This window comes from Sapajus apella, unplaced genomic scaffold (assembly GCF_009761245.1).
Source record: "Sapajus apella isolate SASKATOON/1434 unplaced genomic scaffold, GSC_monkey_1.0 scaffold15, whole genome shotgun sequence".
NCBI classification, from domain to species: Eukaryota; Metazoa; Chordata; class Mammalia; order Primates; family Cebidae; genus Sapajus; species Sapajus apella.
In genome coordinates this window covers 11,369,159-11,379,961 of record NW_022436955.1, presented here as the reverse complement: position 1 = coordinate 11,379,961, position 10,803 = coordinate 11,369,159, and the positions used below count along the sequence as shown (strand labels likewise).

General features: G+C 49.7%; 1 protein-coding gene and 1 non-coding gene across 3 annotated transcripts in view; both read left to right on the top strand.

Moving 5' to 3' along the window:
• Positions 1 to 749: 749 nt before the first annotated feature.
• Positions 750 to 888, top strand: LOC116555871. The gene has a single exon (XR_004270714.1). It is a non-coding gene; the product is annotated as a U4 spliceosomal RNA (small nuclear RNA).
• Positions 889 to 1,763: 875 nt separating this feature from the next.
• Positions 1,764 to 10,803, top strand: part of RANBP10 (RAN binding protein 10) — an 80,190-nt gene continuing 71,150 nt past the window's right edge. The window contains exons 1-2 of one of the 2 annotated variants that reach the window (XM_032283763.1): positions 1,764 to 2,906; positions 3,659 to 3,770. In XM_032283763.1, coding sequence (XP_032139654.1) covers positions 2,408 to 2,906; positions 3,659 to 3,770 — 611 coding nt within the window. In that variant the 5' untranslated portion in view covers positions 1,764 to 2,407. The remainder of the gene's footprint in view (positions 2,907 to 3,658; positions 3,771 to 10,803) is intronic. The other variant, XM_032283762.1, reaches the window with a different exon arrangement.

Here is a 10,803-nt window from a genome sequence, read left to right as displayed (position 1 = left end):
CTGATGTGGATCTGTTTACTACATTAAAAGTTTTTTTTTTTTTTTTTGGGAGACGGAGTTTCGCTCTTGTTACCCAGGCTGGAGTGCAATGGCGCGATCTCGGCTCACCGCAACCTCCGCCTCCTGGGTTCAGGCAATTCTCCTGCCTCAGCCTCCTGAGTAGCTGGGATTACAGGCATGCACCACCATGCCCAGCTAATGTTTTCTATTTTTAGTAGAGATGGGGTTTCACCATGTTGACCAGGATGGTCTCGATCTCTTGACCTCGTGATCCACCCGCCTCGGTCTCCCAAAGTGCTGGGATTACAGGCTTGAGCCACCGCGCCCGGCACAATTCTCTTTCTCAAGCCTGGTGCTTGGTTCTCGTAGACTCATTTTAACTCTGGAAAAAATAATCAAATTGGTATTTCCTGTTCTTAGGGACTTTTGTAGGCTTTTCCTTGTCAAGGCAGCAGACTCTGAAGGATGAGAGTTTAGGTGGGATTTGGGTGTTTTTTTTTTTTTTGCACTGGGTAGAAGTGGGGACACCACATTCATTCAACACTTACTGGGTGTCTATTATATACAAGAGCTGTGGTAAGAGCTTCACATATTCTGCCTAAATATTCTCAACAATGTTTGTGGGGTGGACTGTATCATTCCCATGTTGGAGATATAGACGCTGAGGCCTGGAACTTGAAGGGCCTTCTCTGAGGTCCCAAAACTAGAAAAGTATTTAGCCAAATTTTTTTTTTTTGAGACAGAGTTTTAGCTTTGTGCAGTGGCAGTATCATAGCAAATGAGGTTTATTCGAGGCGCGTACTGCTAATTGAAAACTTTTCCCAATACCCCACCATGACAACTTGAAATACAGTCGGCATTGGCAATTTTTGGCAATCTCTACAGGGACTGAATTACAAAAAAAAAAAAAAAAGAGAGAGAGAGATGAAATCTCACTCTGTCACTCAGGCTGGAGTGCAATGGTGGGATCTCAACTCACTGCAACCTCTGCCTCCCGGGTTCAAGCAATTTTCCTGCCTCAGTTTCCCTAGTAGCTGGGACTACAGGCGCCTGCCACCACACCTGACTTTTTTTTTTGTATTTTTAGTAGTGACGGGGTTTCACTGTGTTGGCCAGGCTTGTCTCAAACTGTTGACCTCATGATCTGCCCACCTGGGCCTCTCAAAGTGCTGGGATTATAGGCATGAGCCACCGTGCCCAGCCGAAAAGTATTTAGCCAAAATTTTTGTGTTAATGCATATATATAGCTTTCCAGGCTGATGGAGCTGGTTGTGTTTTGCAGTACCCAGAGGCTATACACCTGAGTACAGGCAGGAGCTACCCGGAGGATGATCTCTCAGGGCTTCCGAAGTATTTCTTCACTTTTACAATGGTAATATTACTACTTTATACAGTTATTGTGAGGTTTAAATATGGTACATAGGCCGGGTGCGGTGGCTCACTCTTGTAATACCAGTTTGAGAGGTCGAAGTGGGAGGGTCTCTTGAGTCTAGGAGTTCGAAACCAGCCTAGGCAATATGGTGAAATCCCATCTCTACAAAAAACAAACGAACAAAGAAACACCTCAAAATTAGCCAAGCGTGGTGGCGCATGCCTGTAGTCCCAGCTACTCGGGAGGCTTAAGTAGGAGGATCGCTTGAACCCGGGAGGTCGAGGCTCCAGTGAGTTGTGCCACTGCACTCTAGCCTGGGTGACAGAGCGAGTTCTTGTCTCAAAAATAAAATAAAATATTTAAAAATGTTATATATAAAGCATTTGTCATATAGTACATTCAATACGAGCTGTTTGTTACTGGTAATGATAAAGTGCGCCTGCCCTTTTGCTAGTATGTAACGTCTTCATTGGGCTAAATCAGCCCGGATTCTAACTGCTCCTGCAGTCATTGACTCTGTGGGGCTGGAGACCTAGATCGATGGTCAGAGGCCAGCAGGAGGTGCAGAGGTCCGGATCAAGTGCCATTTCCCTCTCTAGAAGTACTCAAGCCCTCTTCTCTGCCCTCATCCCCGCCACCGCCTACCTCGACGCGGACGAGAAGCTGTGGCACCGCGACTGCTGGGAGGCCATGACCACGCGCAGGCGGGCAACCAGCACTTGCGGCCTGGGAAGCTGTGGTAGTGTACAGCCCGTCGCCATGGCGACCAGGCCCCAGCGGCCCTTCAGCGAGGGCGGAGTCAGGGATGCGCCACTCCCCCAAGCCCAGCGTTCGCTGGCTGGGAGGAGAATAAAGTAGCGAAGGTGGACTGGGACCCGGCAGCGGGTGCCCTGAGAGTCAATAACTCAACCGATTTGACCCCAGGTACCCGATGAGGCCGGGGGATGAACAGAGTCCATGGGGGAGGGAAGTGTGCCTTGATGCCGGAGACGTTTTGCCGTCGGGAATTGTAGTTTTCGGTGTCTCGACGTCTCAATGGGACAGGCTTATATGGCTAGGAGGGTTGTACTACATCTCCCAGAACTCTCTACCAGCCCGAGTTGCTCCTCCTTTCAAGAGCTCTGGATTGTGGGATATGGAGTTCGGAATGTGGCAAGGCATGGCAGTGTTCAAAGAGGGGTGCTGGATTCTGACTCGGTTTCCCTGCGGCCTCGGGAGGCTCACGGGCCATTGGCTGAGCGGGGCGGATTTGGTTACGCTCCTCCCCGCCCCCATGACACAATAGCAGCTCCCTCCAAGATGGCGGCGGCGACGGCAGACCCGGGAGCTGGGAATCCACAGGCTGGGGACTCCTCCGGCGGGGGCGCTGGGTGCGGGCTGCCGTCCCCCGGGGAGCAGGAGCTGAGCCGGCGCTTGCAGTGCCTGTACCCCGCGGTCAACCAGCAAGAGACGCCGCTGCCGCGCTCCTGGAGCCCCAAGGACAAATACAACTACATTGGTCTCTCCCAGGGCAACCTCCGCGTCCACTACAAAGGTATCGGCCCGTCAGGCTGCGGGGGAGCAAGGCTGGAGAGCGTCCGTGGGGTGACTGTGCTGCCAGGCCCCTTTCCCATTACCTCCCTTTCCCTGCCTAGGTGCTCCAAGTTAGGCCTTGGCCCTTTCAGAATGTCCAGGGTGATGAGGCTGACCAGGCCGAGGGTTAACTGCTTGTTTTCTGTCCTGAGACACCAGCTGTCAAGAGAACCGCAACCGGTGTCCAAACCCAGTGCTGGGCCAGACCTTCCACTCCAGGGCCTCGTTGCTTGTCCTAGGCTGTCTCCAACTCCAACAGGACCCTTCGCCACTGCTTAGAAGGGGTGGTCACATCCCTACCATTAGGCTGAGGCTTATGGGCTTGCCCACCTGCCAGGCATCCCTGACTGGGTCTGGGGTTCCGTGCTAGAGTTTGAGAGGTGTCTTCCAGGTCGGCCTCCTCCCTCCCCTGGTCTTGCAGGTGGGCTTCCTGGATTCTAGAGAGGCAGTCAGCAGCACTTGGTTATCTCTCACATTGCCTATACCCTTGTTTTGTTTGTATGGACAGTGCCTTAGGCAGGACTGCTATTCTCAGGAGATGAGGCAAAGGTGGAAGGTTTATGTGTTTACTCAGTTGTCTAATGATTCCTTGGACTGTGTAAGTGCTTCCTCTGGCCACAGAGGAGTGGAGTTGCCATGGAGGAGCTGCAGAACAATGAGGCTTCCATTTGCATTTCCTTCTGCTGAAATTTCTTCCTTGCCCTCTCCTGTTAGGTCATGGCAAAAATCACAAAGATGCAGCCTCAGTGCGTGCCACCCACCCCATACCTGCTGCTTGTGGCATTTATTACTTTGAAGTGAAGATTGTCAGCAAAGGAAGAGATGGGTAAGCCCTTCATGACCACCCTCTTTCCCCTTACATGGAACTGATCCCTGTGCTCAGAGTTCAGGTCCCTTGGCTGGTACTTGTTGCTGATATGAGCTGCTGAGCTGCATGGGTCTGGGCTGCCTCTGTTTCCTGACTGTGGGCATGGTCTAGTCTAAGCAGCAGATCTTGATGGAAAGTGGGTGTGTTGCGGGTAAAGCAGGGGATTCTTTTTAGTGGTGATATAATTTGATCCTAGAAGATTAGGCAAACAAGTAATAAGTTTACTTTAAAAATTCTGTGTCCAGAATGGAGTTTCCCTCATGAGCATGTGGTGTTTTTGTGACTTCCTTCCTTTCACATTCTTGCTGTACTTATGAGGTTCTTTTTTATGGCATTGAGTCATGTAGAGGCCCTAGTAGCCTTCAAAGGGATAGTAGAGTTTTTGCAGCATTCATGAAAGCTGTTGTGGCCACTGGCCTGTCATCTCAGGGTAAGCAGCATACACATGGTCAGAATCAGGTGACCTTGCTGCTCATAAACTTGTTTTTCAGTCCAAGGACTTGAACACTACTAGTTGGACCAGCTTTAGGAAGGTCCTCATTAAAGTCAGCATTAGGAGCCAGGTGCGGTGGCTCACGCCTTTAATCCCAGCACTTTGGGAAGCTAAGACGGGCAGATCATCTGAGGTCAATTCAAGACCAGCCTGGCAAACATGGTGAAACCTTGTCTCTCCTAAAAATACAAAAAAAAAAAAAAAATAAGCTGGCGCCTGTAATCCCAGCACTTTGGGAGGCCTAGGCGGGCGGATCACGAGGTCAGGAGTTTGAGATCAGCCTGGCCAACATAGTGAAACCCTGTCTCTACTTAAAATACAAAAATTAGCTGGTTGTGGTGGCAGGTGCCTGTAATCCCAGCTACTCAGGTGGCTGAGGCAGGAGGATCGCTTGAACCTGGGTGGCAGAGGTTGCAGTGAGCTAAGATCACACCACTGCACTCCAGCCTGGGCAACAGAGTACGACTCTGTCCCCCCTCAAAAAAAGAGCATTAGGGGCCGGGCGCGGTGGCTCACGCCTATAATCCCAGCACTTTGGGAGGCTGAGGCGGGTGGATCGCGAGGTGAAGAGATCGAGACCATCTGGTCAACATGGTGAAACCCCGTCTCTACTAAAAATACAAAAATTAGCTGGGCATGGTGGCGCATGCCTGTAGTCCCAGCTACTCGGGAGGCTAAGGCAGGAGAATTGCTTGAACCCAGGAGGTGGAGGTTGCGGTGAGCCGAGATCGCGCCATTGCACTCCAGCCTGGGTAACAAGAGCGAAACTCCGTCTCAAAAAAAAAAAAAAAAGAGCGTTAGGGAGATTTCCTATTTTAGGGTGATCCAAGCAGACACAGAAAATCATAGGGGAGATATTTAATTTTTCTTTTTCTTTCTTCTCCCAGTCTCCCTTTTGTTTTCCAGTGATTGTGACAAAGCAGGTGTTTAAGTTATGAAATAATGGCCCCCTGATCTGCACTGTTGGGAGCCAGGCCAGCATCTAAGCTGCCTGAACTCCAGAATTCTATGCCTCTGAAATTCTCATCATGGGAAGCTACTGCATCTCTCTCTTTTTTAATGAGATGGGGTTTTCCTCTGTCTTCTAGGCTTGAGTGCAGTGGCAAGATCACAGCTCACCGTAGCCTCAACCTTCTGGGCTCAAGTTATCCTCCCACCTCAGGCTCCTGAGTAGCTGAGATACAGGTGCCTGCTACTACACATGGCTAAGTTTTTTTTTTTTTGAGATGAAGTTTTGCTCTTTTGGCCCAGGCTGGAGTGCAGTGGTATGATCTCAGCTCACGGGAACCTCTGCCTCCCGGGTTTAAGTGATTCTCCTATCTCAGCCTCCCAAATAGCTGGGATTACAGGCATGTGCCACCATGCCTGGCTAATTCTGTATTTTTAGTAGAGATGGGGTTTCTCCATGGTGGTCAGGCTGGTCTCGAACTCCTGACCTCAGGTGATCTGCCTGCCTTGGCCTTCCATTGTGCTGGGATCACAGGTGTGAGCCACGATGCCTGGCCTAATATTTTTTTTTATTATTTGGAGAGATGAGGTCTTGCCATGTTGCCCAGGCTGGTTTCAAACTCCTGGGCTCAAGTGATCCTCCCACCTTGGCCTCTCAAACTGCTGGGACTAAAGGCATGAGCCACTACACCTGCTGTCTTACATTTTTATCCCCATCTAGCGCATTTACAGATAGGAAAGTTAAATTTATGGGAGGGCTTCGAAGCTCCTATTTTTTCCTTCCACCATCTGATAGAAGCACATGTATATTTAGCGTATGAACTAGTGTGAATGAGAATGACCTCTTAAAACAAGCACCTCAAAAATAATGTTGACTAAAATGGTAGTGCTGGAGTCTCATATTGCCAGAGAAACTGAGGTTCACTTCTTAAACTTGTAGGGAGGAAAATGTTTTTCTCCTAGTCTTTATCATAGATAACAGCTGAGCTAGTTACCTAGTTAGAGCGCAGAGACCAACTTCAGAAGGGAAGTGTTTACACTTAGAGACCTGGATTCTTTTTTTCTTTTTGTATTTTTTGAGAGATGAAGTCTGGTTATGTTGGAGATCTGAATTCTTTCAACTGGCTTTTAACATTTCAGTTTTAGTGGATCTTGCTGGAAAAGGTCCTGTGTCACGTTAGATTGGTGAACTGTAGGTGTTGACTGAAATTCTAAAGAAAGGTGGGCATCGCCGGGCGCGGTGGTGTGTGCTTGTAGTCCCAGCTACTCAGGAGGCTGAGGGGGGAGGATCGATTGAGCCCAGGAGTTCTGGGCTGTAGTGCACTATACCGATCGGGTGTCTGCACTAAGTTCGGCATCAATATGGTAACCTCCCGGGAGCGGGGGACCACCAGGTTGCCTAAGGAGGGGTGAACTGGCCCAGGTCGGAAACGGAGCAGGTCAAAACTCCCGTGCTGATCAGTAGTGGGATCACCCCTGTCAATAGCCACTGCACTCCAGCCTGGGCAACATAGTGAGACCCCCTCTCTTAAAAAAAAAAAAAGGTGGGCATCTATTCCCAGCATTTTACATGTGGTAAACATAGCCATTGAGCTGACCTGGAAACATCAGTTTTATTTTATTTTATTTATTTATCTGAGATGGAGTCTCCCATATTACCCAGGCTGGAGAGCAGTGGTGCACTCTCAGCTCACTGCAACCTCAGCTTTCTGGGTACAAGAGATTCTCTTGCCTCAGCCTCCCAAGTAGCTGGGATTACAGGCATATGCCACCACGCCTGGCTAATTTTTGTATTTTTAGTAGAGATGGTGTTTCACCATGTTGGCCAGGCTGGTCTTGAACTCCTGACCTCAGGTGATTTGCCTGCCTCAGTTTCCCAAAGCGCTAGGATTACAGGCATGAGCCACGGTGCCCGGCAAGGAAACGTAAGTTTTAGAAAGGTCTCAGGTCATGTATGCCTGTGGTAGCCTGCATCAGTTGACCACTGTTAGATGGCAAGAGTATGAATAGCCCCTCATGGTCTCTTTACAGAATCCCTGAAAGCCTTCTCGTGGCTGGGATGTAGCCAGATGTTAGTATGGGCCAGGTGTGGTTTTGAAGAGGCCAAAGGCAGTTACACAGGGCAGGCAGACGTCAACTGGCTTATTTCCCTTTTCTTGTAGTGGTTTCTAATTTTTTTTTTTTTTTGAGACAAGGTCTTGCTCTGTTGCTCAGACTGGAGTGCAGTGGCATGATCACAGATCACCGCTGCCTCAACTTCTTGGGCTCAGTTAGTCCTCCCGCCTCAGCTTCCTGAGTAGCTGGGATCATAGGCATGTGCCATCATGCTTGGCCCATTTGCTTATTGTTTGTAGAGATGGGGTCTCACAATGTTTCCCAGGCTGGTCTTGAATTCCTGGGCTCAAGTGTGTCTTCCCCCTCAGCTTCCCAAAGTTCTGGGATTATAGGCATGAGCCACCATGCCCGGCTGATTTAAAAAAAAAAAAAACAAAAAAAAAAACAAAAAACAAAAAAAAAATAAACTATTTTGTAGAGATGGGATCTTGCTGTGTTGCCCAGGCTGATCTCCAACTCCTGGCCTCAGGTGATCCTGTTGCCTCAGATGATCCAAAGTGCTGGGATCACAGGCATAAGCCACCATGGCCAGCCTCCCATGGATTTTGGAGGTGTGTTTTTGATCCTGGTTTACTCCATGACCCAACCATTAACTGGTTGTTTAGCTTTCCTTTCTTATCTAGTTTGATGCCCACAGCATCTCTGGCAAATGGCTAGAGCAGATAATAATGTATCTACCCATTTTGTGAGTGATCCCTGGGTCCCTAGGATGTTTGGCAGCCTACCCTGGCTGCAGGGCTTAGGGTGTGCAGTGGAGTAGCCTGACTTATCAGATGTCCTTGCCTGATCCTAGACACACATGTCCATGCTGCTGCCTTTCCCCATTGTAGCTATTGCATTCCTTCCCTGGGTAGATGAAGGAATGTTCTGTTGGATTCCTACTGGATTGCAGTGTTAGGGGACAGAGCTGAAAAGTGCATGGTGCTGTGAGGGGCTGGAGAATTATAGCATGCTCTGTACCGGGCTCGATCAACTTACTGTTCCATTTAATCTGTAAACTTGCTTTTCTGTAGATTTGAGTACACCTCCTTTGTAAAAGGTATTTATAAACCCAGTTAGTGTCATTGTTCTCTAGAGTGTCGTGTCCTTTGTTCTGACAATATCTTCTGTAGAAGAACACACTAAGCTAGTCCTTTTTTTTTTTTTTTTTTTTTTTGATTTTTTTATTAATAAAGAAGGGGGTTTCACCATGTTGGTCAGGCTGGTCTTGAACTCCCGACCTCAGGTGATCTGCCCGCCATGGCCTCCAAAGTGCTTGGATTATAGGTGTGAGCCACTATGCCCGGCCTAAGCTAGTCTTAATAAGGAAGGTTTCATGTCAAGGTTTCACAGAATATTTATGTATACCAACTATGTGCCAGGCCCTACATTAGATATAGGGAGAACAGAGGTAAAGCCAGCACAGATCACCTTTGTCCACAGGGAGCCTGTGGCCCATTCAGTAGAGAGTGGACTGAAAATCTTTCTGCAAGAGGAGACAGAGCCTGGGAACAGTTGTGAGGGATGAGTAGGAGTTCCCCAGCAGGTGAGACCTGTTAGACCTATGAGTCTGATGGGTAACTAGCTTGACATCTGGGTACTAGGCTTTCTGGGCACTCAAGTATAAGTGAGCACTGTGGAGAAGGAGGGGCTGTGTTTGAGCTAAGAGGTTGGCACAGACTGATGGGTTTCAGCTGCATTTTGCCAAGTCACCAGAGCTGTGAACTCGGGGAGCAGATCTGGTGGGGCGAGGAGACATCAGAGTACTGCCAGTGGTGCCAGGAGATAAGGGGCATCTAGGTCTGCCTTTCTAGGAAGCAAAGGAGGGCCTGAAGCTGAGGGTCCCTGGGGAGGAGCAACGTCCTCAGGCAGAGTTCATGGACCTGTGCGTGTCCCTGGCTCTTAGTGATGACACATGGAGGGTGTGGCTGGCTAGGCTGACAGATGCTCCAGCGTGACCCTCAAAATAGACTGTAACATCATCCCAGCAGCAGAGGCCTCCTGACATGTGATGGTTGCTTTACCCAAGAGCAGTAGGCCTGGGCTAGAGCACTGGATAGCATGGGGAGGGGTGGAGGCATTCTCCTCTGTAGCCAATGCCTCGGTCCAGGCCCAGAGGAGGGGTCTCTGACCACAGCCAGCCAGCCTTCCCTTGCTGACTGACTTCCTTTGACCAGGCAGCAGTGCACTCATCCATTCATTCAGACACCAGGGCGTGGTACCCATTGTTTTGTCCCAGCCCCAGCCTGGGCCCTAGGAGCACAGGCATGAGGCCCCACAGGTGGTGTCAAAGGGTCAGTCCACAGAATGTGCCATATCTAAGGGTGGCCTGGAGGATGGGCTTCCTTCTGTTCCTCAGAGCTGGAGGAAAACTTCATAGAATCATAGAAGAGGTGATGATGTGCGCTCTGGAAAGATGAGTTAGAGTGTTCCAGGTGAACAAAGTGAGAAGCAGATACTTCAGGCAGAAGAAAGAGTGCATAAAAAGATGTGGAATGCAGAGCATGAGGTCAACAGGGCCAGACTGAAAATAACTGTGTGTGGCCAGGCGTGGTGGCTCACACCTGTAATCCCAGCACTGGGTGGCTGAGGCGGGTGGATCACTTGAGTTCAGGAGTTCAAGACCAGCCTGACCAACATGGCAAAACCCCATCCCTACTAAAAATACAAAAATTAGCCAGGCGCTAATAATAGTGGTGGTATGTGCCTGTGATTCCAGCTACCTGGGAGGCTGAGGCAGGAGAATCTCTTGAACCTGGGAAGTGGGGGTTGTGGTGAGCCAGGATCATGCCATTGCACCCCAGCCTGGGCAACAAGAGCGAAACTCCGTCTCAGAAAAATAAAAAAAGAAAATACTTCGTGTGCTGTGGCCAGGGAGTGTGGGCTTTATCCTGAGGGCAGTAGCAGTATGGGGGGCTCTGGATCTACCCATGCTTTTGAGAGTGAAGAGACTCTGCCAGTCTGGTTCAGCCAGGCTCCTCTGGCCAAGAGCCCTGTCCAGGGAGGGCCAGTGACTTTAGGTCCTTGGCTGTAGGATGGTTTTCTCACAGTGGTTGTCTTTTCTCTCTTGGCTGGCCCCTCTGTATGGAGAGATGCAGGGGTGGGCTGTGAAAGACTGGTAGCCACGAGGCTTGTCGGAGGTGAGAAGACTCTATGCTGGAGTTCTGGTATTTTGGTTTTGCCAGCTCCCATCTGAAAGGCAGTAATGTCCCATGTTTTATACCCAAGCATCTCCCTCTCATGAGCCAGAATCGGCCAAAGTGATTTCTTTTTTTTTTTTTTTTTTGAGACAGAGTTTCGCTCTTGTTACCCAGGCTGGAGTGCAATGGCGCGATCTCGGCTCACCGCAACCTCCGCCTCCTGGGTTCAGGCAATTCTCCTGCCTCAGCCTCCTGAGTAGCTGGGATTACAGGCACGTGCCACCATGCCCAGCTAATTTTTTATAGTTTTAGTAGA